The sequence below is a fragment of the Pteronotus mesoamericanus genome, unplaced genomic scaffold (assembly GCF_021234165.1).
Source record: "Pteronotus mesoamericanus isolate MK-2021 breed Mesoamerican mustached bat unplaced genomic scaffold, CSHL_Meso_final contig_74, whole genome shotgun sequence".
In the NCBI taxonomy this organism is placed as follows: Eukaryota; Metazoa; Chordata; class Mammalia; order Chiroptera; family Mormoopidae; genus Pteronotus; species Pteronotus mesoamericanus.
In genome coordinates, this window is record NW_026555247.1 from 17,198,149 (window position 1) to 17,223,099 (window position 24,951).

A 24,951-nucleotide genomic window follows, 5' to 3' on the forward strand; every position below is an offset into this window, starting at 1 on the left:
ATGCCTATGTTGAGCGCCACCTGCTTTATGTAATTTTGAATCTTTTATGTGGGCATTTGTTCACTTCCAGAGACACTGTGCAAAGTGGTCATATCCTCCTCCTAACCAGACTCTGCCAGCTTTTTTAGATCTGTGTGTTCGATGCCCTTCCACCCAAGTCCGTGCCACTCGCATGTGGCTTTGCCCTTTACCCCACATAGGGTGGCTGGGCTACCAGCATGACATTGCTCTGAACTTTTTTATTCCATCTAAATATTTTAAATAATATTGCATTCTACTCCATCACATCAGTATTTGGTGTAATACAAAAGCCATTTTCCTCTAAATCTATTGTTATCTATTCAGATTTTACAGATGGGTAATCCAAGGCTTAGAGAGGTGAAACATTGGCCCAAGGTCACATAGCTAGTAGGTGGTGACACTGGCTTTGAAATGCAGGGCATCTGAATGTCCAGTTTGCTGTTACTTAAGTCCATTCTTCACTGCTGTACCCCCAGTACTGAGCACAGCTTAGGCAGGTGCTTAGGAAACGTGTTGGCGGATTTATAATGGGGCCATCTAACATCTGGTGTTAGGAACCCAACCCTAGGCCCCTGAGCCACCTGAGTCAGGGCCGCACTTGGGTTCTGGGAAACAGCAGAATCCATGCTCCCAGATGCACCAGAAGACCTGGACTTTTCCCTTCCTCCTGTGTGCCTTCAGCACTTTGTGAGCCAACTAGTAATTAGGAGATTACTCATCTGTTTATCCTGCTGCATTGTGACCTCTGGAGGACAGGTTCTGGGTCAAGTTCACCTCCTTCTTCACACAGGCCTGGCCTAACTAGTAAATGTTAAATGTGGCCGATGGGATAGTGGGGTTGTATCAGTTGGCCGGAGTCTTGGGCCAGAGAATGTGGAGCCACGGCTCCCCTGTCTACCTTGCTCAGGGTCAGGGCCCATCCTTGAGTGAGGGCTGAGGTACAGCCAGAGCTGAGGACAGGTTCCTGTCATCGAAGGCGCTAGTCAGACCTCAGAGCCCCCGTGCTTCCTTGGGGCTCTTGAGGAGACCCTCAGACCCCAGGGGAAAGGAGGCTCTGCAAAGCTTCCTCAGCCCAGCGGCAGAGAGCGCGGTGGCACAGGGTGGCAAGCCAAGGGAGGAGGGCAGGGAAAGGTGAGCTCTATTTCAGCTGCGTCAGCATTTCGGATATAGTGTACCATCAAGTGTCATGGTCTGTAAATAGCTGGACCTAGAGATCTGGAGGGAGGGAGGGTGGTGGCTGAAGGTGCAGATCTGGGCATCATTCTCTATAACTCTCCGCTCCCCCCTAACACTTCCAGCCCCCTCTAACAGCCCAGATTATTCTTTGCACTACTGGAGGTGAGGTCTGAATCCTAAATGAAATGGAGTTGGTTTACTCTTCTTCCAAGTGGAAATTCTGTGATTGCTCATATCCTCTCTGCATTTTCACCATCTGTTGAGTCACTATAATTAATTTTATATGTTGTTTCTTTATTTCAGAAAAACTGTACAACTCCAGTGGACGAGATTTAAGAAGGGCCCTTTTCTCCCTGAAGCAGATATTTCAGGTAAGAAAAGAAAAAAGTGCTTTTACATTCTGTTTTTGCATTGATGTGGAATGAGATATAGACAAGGTTACACCTTTTATTGATTACAGAAAGATCTCATTAGATTACAATGTAAATTAGGTCAAAGTACCAGTTGTGACTATTTTTACCATATCAGCTATTTCAAATACAATAAGACAGTTTTATTAAATCATATTTTTTCATATTTACTCCAGATTTTTAAACAGAAAAACCTGTACAGTTTAATTGAAGTCTTGTGTTCTAATCCCAAATACCAACCATCTTCTTCCTACCCCACTCCAGGTCCCTATCTACTGATTATTAAATTTTATCATGTACCTGCATGTTTCTTTATTAATGGTGAATCTTCACCAGCAATGTTACATTATTTTGTATTAATTATCTCTCTCTCTCTCTCACTATCTCTATATCTCTATCTATCTGTCTATCTCTATCTATAGATAAATATCATCATGGTGCACATACCATACTTCATCTTTACTTATTGAGAGAGGGATGCGTGCAGGTATGACTGGCGTGGCTCTGAGTGGATATTGCATTGAATGGATGAAGTACAAGTTGCTTTGTTCAGTCTCCTGTGCAGGCAGTTGGTCTATTTCCAGTGTTTTGCTGTTATAAACCACGTGGCCATCCCATGCCCCCTTTTCATGTGCCAGTGTCTCTCTCGGTCCATCTTATCCTCTCCTAAGGCTTCCCTAGGTCTGTGCCCTGACAGAGTCACAGGCTTCGTGAAGAGGGCTGGGACAGGTTTGCAGATGAGCTCCAAGACTGTCACCCGCATGACATGGCAGAAGAGAGACAACACAGGGGAGGGAGTGGGGCTGTCAGGCCTGGGCAGGATCAGGAGATAGCTTCATGGAGAAGATGGCCATTGCATTGAGCCTGTGTCTCTGTGGGTTTATCGTTCTTTCTATTACGGTTTTGGACTCTCGGGTAAATTCCACTTCTCTTCAGTTCCTGTCTTATCCATATGATAAAAGACTTTCTTCATCTTAGCTCGAATGGCAGACCCCTTCACAGGTGTCTTCCGGTCTGAGAGGGAATAGACAGAAAGGCAGGTCCACAGTCCGTCCCATTCGCCCCCTTGTGTTTTTACCCAGAGCAGAGCCCCTTCTCAGTGTCCGTTTGTCTCAGGTAAACCTGTCCTGTCATTGCCCTGAGGGTGTGCATCTCAGAAGAATTCCCCCAGGGTTTGGGGTGTGCCTTGGTTCAGGCTGTTTCTTCTGGGGAAGTTAAAGCAGCTGTCCATGGGCACTGCCTGCTTTTGGTCCTCCCCAGCTCAGTCCATTTATCTGCTTCCCACCAGAGGGGTTTGAGGAAGCCATTCTCTTGCTGGTTCCTCATAGTTTTCTGGGTTACTTCTGGATTTCTCAGTATAAAATCCAGGCCCTTCTGGATCTGTCTTCTGTGCACACCTCACTGTCCTTGGCTGCATCCTGAGTTCTACCTGTGATTGCCTTCTGGGAGCAAGCTGTGCCTTTTCTCTTCTGCACCTTTGCCCCTGGGCCTATTGCTTTTATCCCAGAATGCATTGCCACTCCACATCCACTCTCCATGTCCCTCAGTTCCCCATCTAGTATCTCCTTCTGTCAAAGAGTCTCTTCCTTAAGCAAATGACTCCTCACCGCAGTCATGGTCCCTCCAAATACTTCTGATATCCTCTGTGCTGATGTCAAGTATAGAACTTAAGATACATCAGGGCATCTGTCTGAGTCCAGTTATCTGGGGGCTCCCTGGGTCCTATTGCTGGGTCTTTGGGGCCTTGCACAGTACCTGGTGCCACTTAGCAATAGATGAATGGACCTGGTGGACCGAATAGTCTACCGGATGTCTGTCTCCAGTCCTCCCTGTCTCTAATTTAGTCAGTGCATCACTGACTAGTTACTTGTCCCAAAGTTCCACTTCTGACGTATGCCTCTGTGTATTGCTGTTCCTTAGATGAATGAAGCAAAACTTCTTCACCCTTCATTAAGTCCTCCTCTCCAGCTTGGATCCCTGACTGCAGGAGAGCCGGACTGTCACCGTGCCACCAGAGGGCCATGCCCATGATGCTCCTCACCTAATTCATTTAGTCCCTCTGTCTGCCTGCTGCTTCTGGTGCTCAGCTTTGCCTCCTTTCAAAACCTGTGTTCACCTTGTTGAGTATCCAGTGGGTGGCAGAACCACACAGAGAAGAGCTATTCTAAGTGACTTTAAAACACTGTAATTTGTGTATCTCAAACCACACAGACAAAAATGAACTGTGTACATGTTTACAATAATCATGTTGGTGGTGGTAGTGTTGGTATTGCTATTCTGAGACTGTGTGTATGTTTGTGTGGGTTTAAGTGTGTGTTGTGATCTCAGTTTTTTCATTCTTAGAGTTCTTAGGGATTAGGGTTCTTGGTGTGTGGGAGAAAAAAGATAGAAAGGTAGAAGAGGTTAAGTTAAAAACTCTGTATTCCTGAATTAGAAGAATCAGACTGAGCACATGTTATATATTACTTTAACAAACAAACAAACAAGCAAATAAGTATATTTCTAGCTCTGTTTATGGAAAAGGGCTAGAAGCAATGATCAAACCATTAGCAAAAAGCATCAAAGGCAGCAAGATTGCAGTCTTAAAATATTGAAAGGAACCAGAGCTCTTTGGAGAAATAGCTGATTCTAAGTCTGGAGTAGGAAAAGGGTAAAATAAACTTGGAACCTCTTATATATATATAGCAAGGAAGCTCTCAAATACTGCTAGGATTATTGCCAAAAGAACCGAGAAGCTTGTTGAAGAGCCTCCCACTGGCTGGCCAAAGATGGGACAATATCAGAAAGGGTGAAAGTGGCAATGAATTGAAGCACATCAAATGTTTGCATTAATGAGTTCATAATGATACTGGGAAAAAAAAAGTAAATCCAGTGGATTGCTCACCATTGGAGAATGCTAATGTCTAGCACATTACTTTGAAAATGGGTAAAGTTTTAGAATCTCATATTTATCTTGCCTCTTATGTGAATTTTAGGATAATCAAACAGTAGTTGAGGTGAAGTTTTGTTTATATAAGTATTCTAGCTAGGGAGGAGTGATAGAATATCATGATTTTGCAACCCCTAATGAATTAATGGATATAGATCTTGAGCATCAAGAACTGCTGATGTGACAGAAACAAGACACAACCAGATATTATATGCGTCCTCATGGAAACACACACTATGGTCAATGATGTGGTCAAGCTGACCAAATCCACCCTGGATCTGATCATGCCTCTATAAGCAATAACCAATTTATAAATGATCTCGGACTGAAGTACAAGTTAAACTGCACCACAGGAGTATAATCAACAAAACCCAGACTGTGGGCAAATGACCTAGTTTCTTCAACACATAAATTTCAAGGGAAAAAAAAGAGATGAATTAAAAGACAGTTAAGTTATATCGACTAATTGCCACATGTGGATCTTATTTGGATCCTACGACAAAATGTAAGAAAACAGTATTTATGAGACAGAAATTTGATCATTGACTGGACATTTGATAACATAAGAAAGCATTAATTTTTTATTATGAGTACATAATTTTAAAAAGAGTTCCTATTTTGCAGATACATATTGAAATACTTATGGATTAAATGATGTGATGTCTGGGATTTGCTTCAAATGAATATGACAGCAGACGGGGGTGGGGGATGACAGATGCAACAGGATTGGTGTGAATTGATTGGCACCAGGGGTTCACTAAATTATTCTGTCTTCTTTTGTATATGTTTAAAATTTTCCATGGGGAAAAAGTTAAAAAATAAAGCAAACATGTTTAGAGTCTTGTTGCACATCCTCTCACCCAACCTGTTCTGTAGCGTCGGCTCTCTGAATTCTCAGGGACACTATTTCTACTACTTATTCATCAAACAAATCTTCCTGAGAAGGCTTTGTCCACATTGCGTAGGCAAGAAAGACGGTGCTTGCTATCAGAAGTTTATAACCTGTCTGGAAGACCACCCATGTGTACAAAAAATAGCTGTAAACCACAGAGCAAGGATGCATTGGGGGTTGAATGGATTACCAGGCTGCATGCTCTCTGGGACCTAGATTCCTTTTCACAACCGTGACCCTGCCTCTCCATCACCTCCGTGTTTTCTAAGTGGGAAGGTTCATTTTGGAACCAGGCTTGTAAGGGGCGGGGTGCACAGGGGGAGTAAAACACAACAACAGTGAAAAACTAGAGCCATTGGTCATTTGGATTGAGTTGAACATTCCTTGACGAATCAGCATTAAAAAATGATCATAGGTTAATGCATGGCTACTATAGAAAATGTTGAAATGCAGTGATAATCACTTATCAGTTAGCGTTGACATTTTGATTTCATTCTAGTCGGAAACCAATGTTTCAAGAACCACTTATGAGTGTCTATATATTTTAGGATGTGTGTTTAAAGTCTAGTACATTGCCAATTTGGAAAGTATCATTCACATTTATTACCCATACATTTCTATTTTCTGAGTGCCTTATCTATATATGTGCATACATTTCAGTTAGGGTTCTGAATTATTTTTATAAACACTGTCTCCTCTGCCCAGTGTTTTTTCTAAATACCATTGCCAGACAGTCAGTCGACTCTACGCTATATTAATATTAGTGATTAGCTTGAGTGGTTTCTTGAGAGCTTGTTCTCACTTTTTCACCATGAAGTCATGTGTGAATCTAGTTTTAGTTAAAGTAATAAACATTTGTTACATGCTTGGAAAAACTTTCTGACTAGACATGAGCTCATCTAAATGTTCACTTTTCACATATGCTGGTGGAAAGGATATGGATGGAGAGAGAATTATTTTTTATTTCCTTTATACATATGAGTGTAAAGTAATTTTCCAAAAACTCATGATATTGTCCCATATCCTCTTGCTTCCCAAAGCCATGATTATCTTAAGGTCTGAGTTAACACAGCTGTCTCTCATTACCTCTGGGGCACAAGCCTGGGGCCCCCCTCCCCCCAGTGCCCTCGGAACATGGAGGGTGCTCTGGGTTCAAAGGGAGCCTCGGCCTGGCCTGCCCACATTTAGCTCAAGTCCTCCATCCATATAATTGGAAAATGCCATAAAATCAAAATGAGGGCCTGATTTAACATAGAGACTGGAGAATTATGCCAGTTCGCCTGAATGAGTTTTTCTCTTTTGGAGATAAACCATGGTTGCTGACCATTCCTATAAGAATAACCTTTCATTATTCCATTAAGCTTTCTACTATTTACATCACTGAGGTTTTTTATTTTTGCTCTGTTGTTATAATTGAAGATGAATGTTCCAGCCTTATCCTGGTTGCATTGGGGACAAGGTACTGTCCGACTGAGGACATCTCCTGAAGCAGTAGTGGAAGAATCCCTCTCCTAGATTTCCGCAGAAAGGGCAACTAAAGGAAAGTGACCGCACTCGGGGGCTGGTCGGACACAGGTGATCTTGGCCAACACTGGCCACTCTTTAGCCTTTCTCTGTAAAGAGAAGGTAAGATTAGATCAGTGGTTCTTGAACGAGTTGGCCTTTAGGATTTCCTGGGGAATTTAATAGCAAAGCCTGGGCCTGACCCCCAGAAATTCTGGTTAAGTCCATCCTGGGAGGGTCTTGCTTCCTATGCTTTTTTAAAGCTCCCAGATGATCCTAACACAAAGGAGTCTGGGCTGAAGCCCTCCCAAACGCTTCCTCATCACCTGGATGGCTAAGACCCATCAGAGCATGCCTGAATCACCTAGAGGGCTTGGTAAGCTTAGGTCACTGGGTCCCACCGTAGGCTTCCTATCCAGTAAGTCAGGGGTGGGGCCAGGGGTTTGTATTTTTAACAAGTTCCCAGGTGTCACTCTTGCTGTCCGTGGGTCTGGAGACCCGTGAGGTGCCTTCCATGTCCTGCCTTCTGTGATCAGGTCTGCAGGCTGACCAAAGTGGCTCTTTGGAAGGGTGGTGTGCTGCTCCAGGTATGCGCTGGGACCTGCGCTCTGCCTCCTGCTGGTCTGGCAAGCACTCAACTCAGGAGGTGGAGATGCTGCTTCCCTACATTCTGATACCATTTACAAGACCTTTGGAACCCCCATCCTCAGGGACTGTCTTTTGGAACACGCGAGGGGCTTTGAATCCTTCACTTGATGGTCTATGCCGCTATCAAATGTTTCCTGTTGTTAAAGCTTAGGGCTTTATGTGGCCTCTCCCTAGGGACCTTTGGGTTGGAGGGGTGGGGCCTGGTGATTTTTGAAGAATGAGAAACAGAACACTATAAATATTCCTGACAGTCAGGGGATTCATTTGCTTTATCTTTACTAGATTGCCCAGAAGGCAATGATTGGCCTTTGGCAAACAACAATGTGAAGACTGGTTGTAAAATTCCTCTGGCAACAGTTGAGATGCTTCATTTGAATAGAACAGAACAGTCTTTAGGGGTCGGTCTGGCTTCAAAGGCTTGTGTATAGTTTTAATAGCACATTCTGGATGGAAGGTGGACCTCGACAGTATTTGAAGTCTTTTTCTTTTTTCTTCCCCTCTCCTGCCAGGATGACAAGGATTTGGTGCATGAATTTGTGGTGGCTGAAGGTCTGACCTGTTTGATCAAGGTGGGAGCTGAGGCAGACCAAAACTATCAGAACTACATCCTGAGGGGTAAGTTACAACGGCCGCCAGCCCCTGCTGCAAGAGGGGTCTGGGGTCCTCTCTGGGAGGTTCAATGCTCAGAGCTTTTTGAAAGATTTGGATTAAGCAGCAAGGTGATAAAACCACCCTGTTGCGAAAGATGACACCTCCATTAGATTTTATTAATTTTTAGTAATTAGTGACTGAGCTAATTTTACTTTCATATGAAGTCTCTTCTGGTTATAAAGGAAAAAGAATGTCCTATGAATGAAGTTCTTTAAGATCTCTTTTGTTTGCTGTGGAAGGGCTTGGGTAAAGCCTGCATTTCAGCAGAAAGCCACCCAAAACCAAAGAGGGTAACTTATTTTCTGGGAAAAGCATTTTCTCCAATTTGAGTTATCACTGAGAGTGTCAGAAGTGCCTATTCCCCACTGGACAGGTCCTCCTGTTCCTGGCTCAGGAGGTGCACTCAGGAACTTGCACTATAAAGAGTAATTCTGAGATCTATCTCCATCATTTTATATTTTATAAAGCAATGCACCTGTGGAGTTTGAAGCACTGTCTACTGTTCCAGTTCATAAAGTTAATGTTCTTTTCATAGTTATAGGTTTTTTGTTTGTGCACCTTTATATAAATACTAATTTTATTTGATCCTATTCAAAAATCCTATGAATAGCAGGGCAGGAATTATTAGGTGGAACCCTATGAAATCACTGCTATCAACAGTTTAGATCTATAAAAGGGGAAATTTGATATAGTTTAATATCTCCATTTTGTAGCTGAAAAACCTGAAACTCAGAGGCGGGATATTTGCCTAATAAAGTCAGTTTCTCTAGTGTGTGGTCAAGCAGGGGCCGTGCCCCGGCGTGGGGGCACATCGCGGCTGATGCAGGTTCTCTCCCTGCTCCTGCATGTGTGCCTGCAACCCCACAACTCCATTTCCCTGGATGAAGGAAAAATACATGACACGTGTGATTTAATATCAAGCGTCCATGGTTAGTTGGAGACACGCAAAATGAAATGATCTGCTACAGTTCCTGTTGTGTTTTCTTAAGTTCTGTGTCATTGCCCAGCACATTGAACTTCGAGTCCTCCCATTTTTCTACTCCTGGAGAGCTGCTGTAACAAAAAGCAAAAGCAAAAGAAAAAACTTAGGGTTCATAAAAAAATTTTTTTAAGATTTATTTTCAAGTCAGTGCTGGTTGTTTCCACTCATTTTGATAAATGCCGAATGTGTGCGTGTGAGAGAGTTCCTCAGCCTCTGGTTTTTATAGTCCACGGTGTTTGCAAGGCAAAGGAATTATCTCCCTTTGTCAACCTTCAATTTTTCCCTGAGTGTGTGATAGACCCTTATTACAGGTTGTCAGTAGAGAGCCTCTGTTGGTGAATTTTATTATTTCTATCCTCAATATAACGAAAACATTTATATGGAAACTTCCCTAGTATGTGTAGACAAATTAACCAGAAATTTTGTGCTGCTGTGTTGCCTTCCAATGCAACTGTCCCTCTGTGTCTGAACAGATGGTGCAAACCTTGATTCTCACCCTCATATTCCATTCACACTAGTTCAACACCTTAAATTGAGGAAGACACAGAAATCAGGGTGGGAGAACTTCCTGCTTGTTTTCCATGTCACCTCTACTATGGATGTTCATAAGTTGAACCACATGGAAGGAAATAATGGCCTAATTCTGAATAGTGGGTCCAAATGGACAATAAATATATTTTTGTTATGTTTAAAGTATACATTATTTTAACTTCACAAGGAGAAGTGAGTGAGTGTATGAATGTGCACACACATACCCCCCTCTATAGAACTAATATTAAAACCATCTTCAGGAGTGTCCAAGCTTTTGGCAGCTCTCGGCCACACTGGAAGAAGAATTGTCTTGGGTCACACATTAAATACATTGCAACACGTAAACACACACACAAAAAATCTCATAATGTTTTAAGTAAATTTATGATTTTGTGTTGGGCTGCATTCATAGTCATCCCGAATCACACAGGCCACAGGTTGGACACCCCTGATATGTGTTTTTTGTTATTCTTCTGACCCTTATCTAGGAGTGAGTAACAATTAGTGATAATAGCTATATTCAAGGCTGGGGTGAGAGGGAGGACTCTGCTAGCCATGGTCAGTCTCCTTTTATCAAGAAGGTCAAATTCTTGTCAGAAGCCCCCTGCAGACCTTCCATGATTAGAACTGTGTCACATGACCATTGTAGCTGCAAGGGAGGCTAGCAGAGTACATATAGTAAGTCCTCGCTTAATGTGTCTATAGGTTCTTAGAACTATGATGAAATGATTTAACAAAACCAGTTTTACCACAGATGATTGATATAAACAAGAGGTAAACTTCCTACAGCGTGTCATGAATGTTATAACAAAATGCTGTTGAATGAAACGTTAGTCAAGGACCTGCTGTATTTGGTTTCCTGGACTTTGAGGGGCAGCAGCAAGAGAGAAAAGCATGGCTTTAGATCTGAGGGTTATCATTGCCTGCCACATAGAGGGAATTAGGAAGAAAAAACTCAGCCCAGCTCAGAAAGCCTTCTAGAAAGCAGCCGTGTGGTAACCTGGTTGGAGGTAGTAAGGACATCCCTGCTGCTGAGGGAATGGTTGGCTGTACAGAGGGCAGAGTAAGCTTAATGGCTGCACAAGGCCTTAAATGGTGAACTATGTAAATTGTCCTTCCTGGCAATGAAAGATGGTATTGACATAGAGTACTTCAGCTAGGCTCTCTGCCTTAGTGAATGCTTATCATTAAGCTTGCAGTGGTTTATTAATTTGCAGTGTTCTGATCTGTACTGGAAAGGTGCCAAAGGCAATTACCAAATGTTTTAAGAAGCAGAATGCCCAAGCACAACTAGGGGAGAGCCCTATCAACTACATGCTGCTTCTCGGCTGTGCAGGAAATGCCACCGAGGTAACACCCTCGTTGTAGACAGGTCTTCCTAGTGTGTGAGGAGGCTCCACGTGTCCATTGCCATCACCTGGTAGCTGTGTCCATTTATTGGAGGCCAGAAGATTTGCGGTGTGTTACCTGGGAAATGAGCACATGCTCACTCCCATTCAGGTTACGACAAGGCATCCCGTTTTCCACGTTTGCACACCTGCCCCACTTCAGCTAAGTCTCAGAAGACTCAGGGTAACCAGTGCAAACATCAGCACATTTTGATATATTTGACCAAAACTCATCGCAGGAAAGTACCTTCTAAAGGCTGTAAACGACAGATTTCTTGGGGTGTGACTTTTGTGTTTTTATACAAGGAAACTATCATTTTTCCTAGGCCACATGTTGAGTCACCCCTTCCTGACTTTGGAACACTTCTCATGTAGGCTTTTTGTAGGTTGTGATCAGCTGCTGGCCGCCAGTAGACATTTGCAATCAAGAATGACCTTTGGATTGCCTCTTTATGTGCTCGACCGTATTTTAACCGTATTACCTTAGATGCAGATGAAGAGACAGAAGCTGGGAAGGGTTTTAGTTTTGTAACTCACAGGTTCCTGGGGAGAACACAGCATGCTACCCAGAGGGGCACAGGGTCCTCACGAGGGAGCACCTTTGTTGTGGTTTCCTTGGTGATGTGGAGGAAGCAGGTTTAGGATTGGCTAGTTGGGATAATTTCAGTAGGCCCTGGAGGTTAGGCCCGGATGTCCCTCGTTATCTGTTGCCTGGCCCTGGGTGATTAGGGTGGAAATGTCACAGCCTGGAGTGTCAGAGCCCCAGAGCCTAACCCCTGGGTCAAGAAGGCATTTTAAAAAATGCTATTAATACAGCATAGGGAATAGAGTAGCCAAAGAACCTATATGCAGGATCCACGGACACAGACAATGGTGTTGGGGGTCGCCTGAGTGAGTGGGCGGGGCTAGGTGGACAAGGGCAAAGGGAGAAAAATTGGAACAACTCTAATAGCATAAACAATAAAATATAATTAAAAAACAAAAAACCAAAGATGATATTACAAACTGAGGTGGGTGGGTTGTCAAAGTGCCATGGAGGAGTGTGCCCTTCATGAAGTTACCTTCAGAGTTCTGCTCTGTGAGACCTCATGCGAGCCCCCGGGTCCAAAGGAAACAAGCACATTTGGAGAACCCAGTGCTTTCCACATCTGCTTTTGGAAGCCGTTTAATTTATCTTTATTTTTGCACTCAGCCCTCTGTCAGCTCCTCTTTTAAGGCCCAGGAATCTGTTGCTTTTCATAGAGGATGTATCTGCTGAGAAGTAAAGATAGGTTTTGAATTACGGTGTAGCCAAGTGTTCTCCAAAAAATGTGAGCTGGCTGCTGGGAATAGGTCTTAAATGTACAACATGTAGAAATAATATTTATCTGGCTTATTATTCTTGGATGGTTATAGCTAATGATCTAAAGTTTTTTTTTGTGATAGCCAGTGTTTAATATAAATCTACCGTGGAATTTGTACCTCACAATTACTCTTGTTGAAGTAGGACCTAGAGTGGTATATTCCTGGGAACTTAAGCTTTCCACACAGGCACTGAGCCTTCAACTGTGGGCCATGTTGGCCCTGAGGAAGTGACAAGGAAACCAAAATACAGCCCTGACCTGGAAAAGCCGGGAGGGTCTGCGCCTGTCCCATTTTATTGTTGTATTGCATTTGTCTTAAATGTTTAGAAATTGCATATAAATGATGTGCTTTGGGAGAGAAAAGAGACAAGTAGCATCAGTAAGACCAGCCACCTTTTCTGGCTGTACCACAAGGGCAGCTGACTCTTTTGAGCTAGTTTTACATGGAGAAATTGGATTTTATCCTAAAGCAAACTACCTGTTAATCATTAAAACACCACCTCAGTCATTATCGAAGCTAGATAAGATCTTAGGACTTCTTCAGTTCAACCCTTCCATTGTAGGAGAACACTGCAGATACTTTGTTTGCCCCAATAGTATGTTTTTAAAAATGTTATAATGGTTGCCAATATTAAAAATGGGATACTTTATCCAGATTTCAGACTTTTTTTGCAAAATCGACAATCTGAGAATTTCAGTGCCTTGCCAAATATCACTTAATTATATAGCCCTAGAGGGGAAAAAAAGCCTTGCATACTAGGGGATCTCTCAACAAGGGTCAGGACTTCTGGGCATGTGGTGTCTGTTGGCATCTATGTCAGCAGGAACAACAATATTACAGACAGCATAGGAAGAGATTTTGTGTGTTAGAAGGCAGTGGTACACAATGATCAAGTGGTAATTAAATCAACATCCTCCATTTCAGAAAAACTTAAGTGCTTGTGTTCTGGCATTTCAGAGCAAAGGAAGAGAGCAAAGGTTGGGTTCAGACTGTACACGGTGGTTAGGGAGGGGCTCAAACTAGTTCCAAGATGAGAACTTGGGGCAGAATGGGGAGATGCTTCCTTCCTGAACTGCGGTCAGGTGCTTGGTTACTGTGTTTTCCACTGAACAGCCTGGCCTGTCTGTCCTGCGTCCCCAGACTCTAGTCCTGGGCACACCTCTAGGCTTGAAGGAACATTCCTGTCTTCTGTCTCTCTCTCTCTCTTTTTTAAATCCTCACCTAAAGCTATTTTCTCATTCACTTCAGAGAGAGAGGGAGGGAGAAAGAGAGAAAGAGAGAGAGAGAGAGAGAGAACAAACACAGAGAAGCATCGATGTGAGAGAAGCATCAATTGGCTGCCTTCTGCACGTGCCCCAACTGAGAATCGAACTTGCAACCTCTTTGGTGTACTGGACAATGCTCCAACCGGCTGAGCCACCATGGGCCAGGGCCTTCTCTTCTGCCCCTTGCTGTGAGCTTTCTGTCCTTAGGATATCAGGGATCAATTGTGACAGCCACATGGCTGGCTCTGGTGTGGATGACACAGCTGCACAACTGCCCTGCTGCTGCCTGTTGTCAACCCCAGGGGGCTGAGGCCAGTGTGGAGTTTGAAGTCCCTCCTTACTTGATGTCTCTCCTTTTGCTGGTTTGGTGTGATGGGGCTATTCCCAGGAGGGAGTCAGGTCAGCTGGCACAAATTGGCAGCCCATGGGACCTAACTGAACCTGCAGGTATTTTGTTTGCCCAGTCTAGCACTTGAAAAGATTTTAAAATAATCATGGACATTTAAAAATTGGGAGAGTTGATATAACAATACAGATTTCTGACTTCCCTTGAGAAACTGAACACTTGAGCCAGCACTGGGTCCTCACACCATGTGGCCACAACTGGCAGGAGTTGGAAGAAGCTGCTCCTTTCATTTGGGGCATGTGGGCTGTTTACCACAGTTCCCACCACTCCCTTTTGTATTAGCCCTGGGTTGCTCTGCTTATTTTGTTCCCTCTGTGCCTCATGGGCATGTAAGTGTGAGACCTCTGACTAATGACGTCACAGTCTGTGAAATGAGAATTACAGTTATCTAAAGTAGAAAAGCCTGGCTTTATTATAGCTGGACATAAGTTGGGATGTCATTGCTACTTTGCAAACTTGGTTCTCTAGTCCAACATGAATTTTTTTTTTAATCCTACCACCCCTTATTCCTGGCATTTCTCGGTACATGAACAGCTCGGCGCTGTCTTCTTTCTCGCCCCTACTCTTATGTAATTATCTAAGGATAAGCATCCTATCACTACCTGGACAAGGGTAACCTATAGTCTGAATAGCCAAGCTTGGGAAGTGGAAGCTGAGCATATGCGGAGCCACTAGCTGAGACGAGAGCTTGTAGACAAGATTCCCCATTGGAAACTTGCTACATTGGTTGAATTTGTAATGTGACAACAACAAGGCTTTTGTCTCAGTCCTAAACTGTGAGCCTCAAACTCCACCCCTGGCCAGAGGTGATCATTCTTTCTAGTCTCTGTCATTCCTGGTGATTCAGGGCACATTTATTCCTACCAATGAATTTTGTAGTCATTTTTATAAAGTGGTATGTAACTTGGGTTATCATTGAATTAAATTTGTCAATTACTTTCGGAAGAATTGACAACTTTATTTGAAAATTCGAAACTATTGCTTGCATGCACTTCCATGTCCTGGGACAAATCCTTTTCAAGAATATATTCTCCATCTAACTCTTGTGTGTGATGTCTATATTTCCTTTTTCTTTTGTTACTGAATTCTACGCATATCTCCCCATGGTGTTTTTGTGTTTATTTTTTTCTTGTTTATTCATTTTTTAATTGGGCTTGATATTTCCCACATGACAGAGTGAGAGCATCCTCTTAGGTTCTTCTCCTGTTTATTTTGTGAACTTGGCTTGGGAATGGCATCTGCTAGGAAGTGTCTTTCTCATCTTCCTTGGGTGTGTTGTACTTCAGTCAGGGAACACTCTGTGTCTTGGGGCTGGTCTCTTCAGTCGTGGCATCCACTTGGCCAATGCGGCAAGTCTCATGTGTGAAGTCCCATTTCCCTGAGGCAGAGTTAGCCTCCTCTTCCTCTGTGTTTACGAATTTGAAACTCTTCCTTGGAGCACTTGGGAGCAGGGGATGGGGTCTTCACGTTTTCCTTGTTTTATCTTAGCCCCACGTTTGTTTGAAACTTCTGCTTTTGGCATCTAATGTTCTCTGTGCCCTCTTGAGTCTGACCTCGGCCTGACCTTTTTGCTCAACAAATTGGCGCACTGGTAGGGATGTGGCCACCAGGTTGAACCAGCCACAAACCTGCTGAGGGGTTTGGTCAAGGGCAGGAAAGCCACAGCCCTCCCTGTGTGGGGAGGGAGGCTGAGTCATTCTTGTTGCTGCTGTGGGTGCATGGTGGCAGAAATGATACCTCGGAATGTCCCATCTGTGGCCCCTCTTGCCACCCCCTCCATCCCCACCGTGCATCAGGCCTGGTCCACATTTAAAGACCTGAGGCAGAGAATAGTGGAGAGCCGCATTTGTATCCCTCACCTTCTGGCTGCATCTTTTCCTCTGGGTTCTCACCTCACCATATTTGGCTGCATCTAGGATATTTGCCTTCAGTCTCTAACTCTAGCTGGATATTTTCCAGCTCTTTAAACATGATTTTTTTGTTTGTTTGTTTTTTCACTATCCCTTTTCAAGATAATTTTTTTTCCCTATAATTAGAAAATGCTTTTCTTTTGGTAACTTTGCTCTATGATTAATAAGGTTTTTCTTTTCAAGTTTTAATTTTTCTAAAGTAAAAATCTATTATTAATTATTAATGCTCTGGAACATAACAAGCATTGGGTAGTAAGAGAAATGCTTCTAATAGAGCAGTCTTTATAAAGCAATGCACAGTAGGTCTACCTGGCAAACACTATCTCCAACCTGGAGCATCGTTAGACCAAATCATGTGAAATTGCTGATATTTGACCATTTTTTACCTGCAGAAATGGCAAAGTGAAATGGTTTAACTTAATATTATTATAATTTAATCTCAACCTTCCTAGACTCCTTCCTAGACTGATTAGATGTTTCTTTAAATTTTCTTTGCATTCTGTATAAAGTCACATGTAGACCAGTTTGTAGACAACTGTGATCCCCCTTCCCCCTACTCCCTGCAACAAAACAACCCCTTGTAATTTTGTGTGGTCATGTTTCCAAGCACTTCAACTTAAAGAGCCATTACTACCACAGGCTCAGCCAAAGAGATTTCTCCAGAATTTTCATCTCCACTGGAAGCCTTCATCTTCTTCCCTTTACATGAGAAAAGAAGGAAGAAAGAAAAACAGTTATTTGGCCTTTCCTATGTGTGGAACTTTCCATGGCCGAATCTCATTGCCGTGTGTTCATCAGGAATTTTTCCGCTTTATTCATACTGAAGATATGCCTCTCACTCCATCTCTTTCTACTTGCTCAGTAGACATTTAGAGAGGAACAGCTGACTAGGTGTACTCTTAATCACAATCATTACCTCCCCTGCTGTTAACTATTTCTCGTGGTCTTCTCTCCTAGGGCTCTACTTACAAATCCAAGTTTATGATAGAACAGAATGTCTTAAGCAGATTTTAAACCCAACCCTAAACATGGATTAAAACTACTTTCTTGGGCGGGATTTGCTGGGGACATGTCAGTTGCTATGTTCATTAGGCTCCTGCATTTTGGAGTGTTGAGGACCCTTGGTAGACAAGGCCAGCCTTCCTGCAGGTTGTGACTTTGCTTCCTGGTAATGTAGCTTCCCTGCCATCGATGTGCATGAGACCCCAGCTCAGGTCACCCTGCAGTGTCCCATATGTATGGAGCCAGCCATGCCTCGGGTATCCCCAAGGCTCCATGTCCAAACCTCAACACAGCATCTTTGCACACCAGTCGGTGTCCCCACAGCTGCGTCATTCATCATCCCTGTGAAAAACAGAGTCCTTCATCACATTTAAGTCAGCTACCTGGGGGCTCCCTAGACCCCCCTCTCTCACTCACTCTCTGTAATCATCGACCTCTAAATTTAAGCCTCTCTCCCCTTCACTTACTTCCTTTCAAGTCCTTACATCTCTTTTCATTTCCAGTTATAGTTTCTGAGTTCAGACCATCATTGCTTCCTTCCTAATGTTCTCTCTGAGCAAATTAGTCTCTATGATTTCATTTCTGCTTCCCTTTGGTCCACTTTACACCCTGGTCCCTGAGTTGACCTCCCCTGTCCATGATGTAGATCCTTCCGTGGTTCCTCTCATCCTCAGGAAGAAGTCCTAGCCCTTCCATGTGGGCAGGATATCTAGGTGGGTAGTATATCAGTTCAGTACACTCTAGCTTTCTCTCTGACCTTGGCATTGCCTACGAGGTCCCTCCTCACCTGGTTCACACTTTACCGTTTGCTTCCTGCTTGTGTTTAGGATGGGGCTAAGATGCCATTCTCTCTAGGAGCCCTTCCCTTGCACCCTGGAAATTTGGGCCCTCCGTGCATACCCTGGTATTGACGCTTACCTCACTGATAGTAAATATTTGTTGCAAATACACTAAGGGCCAGGGATCCTAGGCTAATTCCCTCTACCATACTTGGCTAGCTCATGCATGCCAGTTTCCATCCTTTATGCCAGGCACATTGTAGGAGCTCAGTGAAAATTGGCTAGAGGAGAAAATAGATGAATGAATTCTATGTCTGCCAAGAAGAGAACCCATGATCCCTGAGGAAGTGGCTAGTTTATACTGAGAATCTGAGAGGACTTGGATTTGCTAACCTGAAGCTTTAGCTCACCAGATTGTTTTGTTTCTGAGGCACTATAGCACATGCTGATTTCTCTTTGATACTTAGAAAAAAAGGCTAAATTATTGAATTTTGTTTTGACAGTTTTGCTAGATTAGTAAATAAAGATGGTAGTATATCTTGATTTTTAAATGTCATGGTTTCTGAAAATCAAATCCATGCAAAAATGGATCATACATATAACCTGTTTTGTATCTCAAGGAATTATCTCCCTGACTCTGAAACCGATGGATTATGAATTTCTTGGAGGCAGGAATAGTGTTGTCATAGTCCTTGCTGTCCCAGCTCCAGCTTGATCCTGATGCCTCAGAGATATATAACAGCTATTTGATTAAAACAGTTAAATGAATGGATGAGTGGGAGCCATGCCCTGGAGCTCTGTCTTGGTCTTACATAGTATTTTGTGAGTGATGGCGGGTAAGCGCATTCTTTATATTTGGAACTGGGTGTGCCTGATCAGAAGATGCAGAATGGGGCGATGCAGTAAGATGATAAGTGATAATGTGTGATTGGGAGTATTTTCATTTGATTTGGTTTTCAGTATCCTCATGAGCTCAGCCATGTTATCCCTTGCTTCCTTTTCCCTGCCTCTCCTTTCCTTTGCTACTTAAAACTGGACTCCCCCAAAGCCACTCCCATGCTAGGTTGACCTGACATTTCTGGAGCCAGTTCCCGCAGGCAGAATGGTGTTTCAAGGTCCCCGCTGCACACATTTGCCTCCCCGAGGGCTGCTTTGGCTTCAGGATTCCCTGAAACACTACTAGGGCATCCTAATCATCCCAGAATTAGAGCTCTAGCCTTTACCCACCCAGGTCACCCTGTCCTTGGGACTCGGCTTGAGCCCACAGGGTTTAAGTGGGGGATAAGTTTAGATGTAGTTAGCTATGTAGGGGTTGTTTTTGGAGGAAGGGGCAGACTTGTTGCTTTTAAAGGAAGATTAGGAGCAATGAGTAGGAGTTACAGGAAAGTGGTTTCTTGACTGAAGACAAGTTGCTAGAACAGAGTTGGAAAATTAGGGTATTTCTTTTGCCAACATAAACTGATCAGTGGTGACTTTCTGGAGCATTCTGTTGAGGATTCTGAAGCCACATCCAGCATCAGCAGGAAAGAGAGCCACGACCAATTGGTGATGTCTGTCAGCAGCCTGGGAGGGGGAGTGAGAGCAGGAATGCCATATATGGTGTTTGCTTATTTTGGGGGAATATTAGGGATTTTCAGAATGTTTGTTGAGTTGATTTCAGACAGGTATGTGGCAATTAATTTTCTAACCACAATGCTTTGCATTGGGACCTGCAGGGACCAGATAACCTGTTAGGGCCACGAGACTTGGGATGAGGAACAGAGGGGTGACCTCTTAGATCCCTTCCAGTGCTAAGATTCTGTGTTTCTGAGTAAAATAAAAAGGCAGAAGAGATGAAAGCATCATTGCTTAGCTCTCTTTCTTCTTCATGTTCTGTGTTAGTTGCTGTAGGACCCCCAGGTTCTCCCCAAGCATATATTATCCTGTTTTAGCTTCAAAGAAGGCCATCTGGTTACATGACATAGAGCCCAGCCAAGCCATTGAAAAGGAAGGGGAGATGCTCTTAGTCATTAAGGTGCTGCTATTCATGTTGATCTGCAGAATTTTGAAGGATTACCAGGGTGAGTATTTGTTTATATCCAGGAATTCATATGTACAAGGTGAGGTCTGGGAACAGTGGTGGGTTTGTTGCTTCTCCAGGGCTTGAGGACTGAAAGCCAGGAGGATTCACAGAAACCTCAAGGGGCTAGGGCTGGACTCATTGGTCAAACCAAGGCAGGACTGGAGAAGCAGGTTAAAGCCATGAGGAAAAGGCCCACAGACAAAGTTGCCTCACTTTGATGCCTTCTTGACTTCCCTGCTCTCTACTCAAATTACCAACTTGGTCTGAATATTTTCCTTCCCTGTATGCAGCTCACTGCCCTACATCCTTCTTTCTGTCTTTTCCAGCTCTTAATTGGAGGGTTACATAAAGATTAACCTCTTTCAGAGTTTAGAATTCATTGCTTTTTGTCAGCTGTGGCCCTTATTTCTCTGTGGTTGGAGCCCTGAATGAGTAAAGATGAATTGACTGTTTCATTCATTCATCAAAGAGTATGATTTGCAAGAATAAGGTGTTAAGAGAAGGGAGCTTAGACTATAGCAGGGAAAGTGACATACATACTGTGGTAGGCAGAATCCTAAGATGGCCCAAAAGATTCCTGCCGCCTGCTGTACACCCAATGTAATCCTCCCCCCTTGAGTGTGGGCGAGACCGGTGATCATGGTGGATTTGTGAATATCATGCAACCATGATTGAGTAACATTATAGGGCAAAGGTGAAAAGATTTTGCAGATGTTATAATGAGGTCTCAAATCAGTTGAGTTTGAGTTAGTTAAAATGGAGGTTATCCTGTGTGGGACAGGCCTAAACAGGTGAACCCTTAAAAGAGAGTCTATAAGTCATAGACACTCTCTTCTGCTGACTTTGAAGAAGTGAGTTGCCATGAGTTCTACAGCTGCAAGGAAATGAATGCTGCCAACAACCACATAAGCTTGGAAGGGGACCTCAAGCCTCAGATGGGGCCACAGCCCCAACTGACACCTTGATTGCAGCCTTGTGAGACCCTGAGCAGAGGACCCAGCTAAACTGTGCCTGGACTCCTGCCCCATGGAAATTGTGAGATAATATGTGTTGTTTTAAGCTGCTAAGTTTGTGGTAATTTGTTATATAGCAATAGAAAACACGTGCAGTTACATACAAAAATTGTAATACAAAGCCATCTGGACGTGCAAAATTGGTGCAAAATACTGTGTGACCTCAGAAGAGGCAGAGGTCTTTGGAGAGGGGTTAGGAGGAGGGTTCATGTAGACAACAACTTCTTATTGTCTTCCTGGGCTCCCTAGGCAACCACATGCCATCCATCTTAAACTGAATTCTCCACCGCATCCCTGCTGCTTCTTGTGTGAGCCTCTCATGTGGTTTGCTTAGACCCCTCACTCTGGTGGTGGTTACTCATTTTGGTCTCAAAAAAACTGGTGACATCCACGCTCATGCAATTAAAGGGCTCTCTCCTGCACCCAAATGAGTAACTAAAGGAGAAGGTGATTCAAAAGAAAATTCAGTATTTCCAGTATGCCACTGTCAGCAGAGAACATGGCAGTCTTATAAAGACTGGGTCCTCTTGGAGGATCCTACCCATGAATTAGAGATCGGTAACTGGGGCACAAGGGCCCTGGGGCAAGTCATGATCCTCTTCAGAGATGGTTTTTGCTCCTCTTTCTTTGCATCCCTACCATCCACTCCTTCACTTGTTCATGCGCCAGCACATGCCCTATGCAGAGAAATGTAGTGGGAGGGGGAGGGCTCAAGCTGAGGCCCCTCACCACAAGGAACTTGGCAGTAGCCCTAGGGTAGGAGCCATCAAGTAAAGATGGATATACAGAAAAACACTGTATTAAGTTAGGTTTTGGATGAAAATCCTTAAATCCTGTTTTTTTCCCCTCAAATTGCTTGCATCAGCATTGTTTCCAAAGGTGGTTGATACATTTTAAGTAGCTCAATCCTATATCATCCATTTCAAAGGCACAGGAAACTTTTTTAGTCGTTCTTTGCTCAGTCATTCAAGATGTTTGCTTTTCATAATTCAGCTTTTCTTTTTTTATAGAATCAGCTTAATGTATCACGTTTCATGGGAATTTCATAAAACATGAAATGTGGTACTTGAATCAACTGTTCATTCTTATGTAGGCAAAACACAGCACAAAGGTTTCTAGGCATTATCAGGCTTGCAAAGAAAGGAAATATGTAATTTTATGGTTTTGTTTCTGAATTCCATGTGGATTACAAAACTCCTCTTACATCAGTTGAAGTCCTAATGTGAAAGGTGCTTGGCACCGAGAAGGGCTGACCCTGTTGTCAATTATAGCTGAGATAGTAGTAACTTTCCTGATGTATTAGGAAGCACCATCCATTCTCTACCTGGCTGGACAAGCAGATATTCCGTGGAGGCTGCATCTAGGTGCTGTGCCCAGGGGAAGGGGACAGTGATTACTGGCTGCTCTTTGTTACCTGGTAGAAGGTTCCTGGGAGCAGTTTCCAGCCTACATCCCTTCTGACTGATCCCCGGGGAGCCATACCTGGTCGCCATGTAAGCAAGGTGTGCTGTTGTCCTTTTCAAGGTTTTCTGACTAATCCTGCACCAAGAAATAAGTATACAAGATCTGTCCAGAAAAAGTCCAGCCATTAATAATATAACGAGAATGGCTTATGCAACAACATTGATGTAACCTGGCAACCAAGGAGAGTGGATTGGAGTGCACATGTGTGAACAAGGACCACTTCACTAGGCAGTAGGGGCAGGAAACTGTTGACTGAGTATGTCTACTGTGTGACCATCTCATTCAAAATGACTGAGCGAGTGGCGCAGCGAATCTGCATCAAATTTTGCGTTAAGCTTGAACATTCCTCTGTGGAAACTATTTAGGTGATTCAGAAGGCCGCAGCTATGGGCAAATGATGATTGGCAGCTTCATCACAACCCTGAGCCCACTCATGCATCATGTCTTGTGCAGAGTTTGTTGGTAAAACAGCAAATCACTCAGGTGACTCAGCCCTGCTACAGCCCAGATTTGGCGCCCTAAGATTTCTGGCTTTTCCCAAAACTAAAAATCACCTTTGAAAGGGAAGAGATTTCAGAACATTGATGTGATTCAGGAAAAATATGATAGGGCAGCTGATAGTGTTTGGGAGAACTGTGTGAGGTCCCAAGGTGCCTACTTTGTACAATGTTTCTTGTATCTTCCTCAATAAATGCCTTTTTCATGCTACATGGCCGGATACTTTCTGGACAGACCTTGTACATCCTCATGAAAAAAGACACTTTCTTTTATTTAAAAGGCACTGCAAGTAGTCTGTGAGTGTTCCCTCAACTGCCAGGTCTTGAGATGGACACATTAGACCCTGTCTTATAACCTAATGGATTCCTTGAATAAAATGTTTAGTGCTCCTCTCTCCACTCTTTGTCTTTGCGGGTTTGTTGGTTGTCGGACGATGTAGGAGGAAATGGTTTTGGGTTGTTTTTTCCCATAGGGGTGACAGGAAAGGTGGTGGGCATACAGGACCTTCTCAAGCCCACTGTCTCTGTCATCTTGTGGGTTTTATGTCATCTGAGTGCTGTGGTGTCTCCTGACAGTTACCATCAGGAGCACCTTTTGGCCTCAGTACATAGCCCAGCCACAGAGCATGTTCATTGTCTTGGCATAGGATAGTGGGACTGAGAAGATGTATTTGTATCACCAAGGGAGTAAGGCAGCCTCCACTCTGGCTCTGTGTTGGGGTGTACATAACACTGAGCTAAGGGGAAGCGCCTGAATCCACTGTGCACTTGACCTCTTTGCTTTATACATGCTGACCCTTCTGCCTCCTCCTCCTTGGCTTACTGTAGGATTTCTCTTTATCCTTTGTGATGCCCCTCCCATGAGACGTTATGGGGAGCCCTTACTAAAGCTCCCCTGGAGGTGTGGCCTTCCCACCCCACAGAATATTTGTAACCATCTGTCCCCTTGTGCTTCTCCCTGACGAGGCCAACAGCTCCTTAATGAGCAGCCACTCTGATTTGCACCTGGATCCCCTGTGTCCCACTCTGAGCAGGCACTTCATGTAGTGCCTGGTACTCGCCAGGCCTTTCAGGAAAGGAATCAACCAGTAACTGTTGCCTAGAGGATGTTAGGGGCACAACAAACCCATGCGACAAGGATGAGGCAGAGACGGATCAGAATTAAAAGCTAGAGAAACAGGAGATAAGGCCCAGAAGAGATGACCGTGATGATAGCCAAAGCCACGTCCACACACATGCAGGTAGTTAGGTGGTACCTCAGCATGCATGGCTTGTCCTGTTCAGTCTGCTGTATTAGGCCCTGTGAGCCTGAAATGAACAGCCCCGTCCTGGGCTTTTAGAATGGTTTGATCGGGACAGAGTGCTCTGCATTCCTCATTGGAGCCCCGCGTTTATCAGGAATGAGGTCTGTCCTTCTGTTGCTCACTTTTTCCCCCTGAGCAAAGGGCACAGTGCTGAGAGAGCCCAAGGGCAGTGCAGAATGTTGAGGTTATGAGCACCCTAGGCTGGGTATCTAAGCTGGCATCTCCTGTCTCTCTGGCTTCCCCTTTTAGCCTCAGGTTGTGTGGGGAGTTCACCCCGTGGTCCTCTGGGGGCTGGGTGGTTTCATTTGCTAAGTGTTTATTCAAAACCAGGATCATGTGCACAGCTGAATGCCTTTGGCTTTCTTTGTTAACTAGACTTCTTATAGTATTGACAAGAGAACGTGGCTGTTTTGTCAGATTATGCCTTGAAGGTGTTGGGTGCTAAGAAAAAGTTGACTTCATTGCACAGCTTCTGCTCCTTTAGAAACCTGGTCTTGCGTACATTACATCACCTATTTCCACACCTGCTCCTGTGCCAGTGTGCCATGCCAAATCACTACTCACCTTGCTTCTGGCACACTCGCTAGCCTGCTCATGGATTGGTGTCAGCTGGGCAGAGTGCCGCACATCGCGGGGAACTCCGTATACTTCTGGGGGGATTCTGACCCCAAGGACACGTCGCCATCATTTGCTATGAAGAGGGTGTGTGGAGGCAGATTGCTTACTTGGAGTTTTATAAATAGATATAGCTGTTGGTGATACACAGGCTGGCTC

The 24,951-nt window shown here is 44.0% G+C and overlaps 1 protein-coding gene across 5 annotated transcripts in view; it reads left to right on the forward strand.

Moving 5' to 3' along the window:
* Positions 1 to 24,951, forward strand: part of FHOD3 (formin homology 2 domain containing 3) — a 427,145-nt gene that overhangs the window by 187,984 nt on the left and 214,210 nt on the right. For all 5 annotated transcript variants that reach the window (XM_054583546.1, XM_054583548.1, XM_054583549.1 and 2 more), the window contains exons 4-5: positions 1,501 to 1,568; positions 8,089 to 8,194. In XM_054583546.1, the coding sequence (XP_054439521.1) occupies positions 1,501 to 1,568; positions 8,089 to 8,194 (174 nt within the window). The remainder of the gene's footprint in view (positions 1 to 1,500; positions 1,569 to 8,088; positions 8,195 to 24,951) is intronic.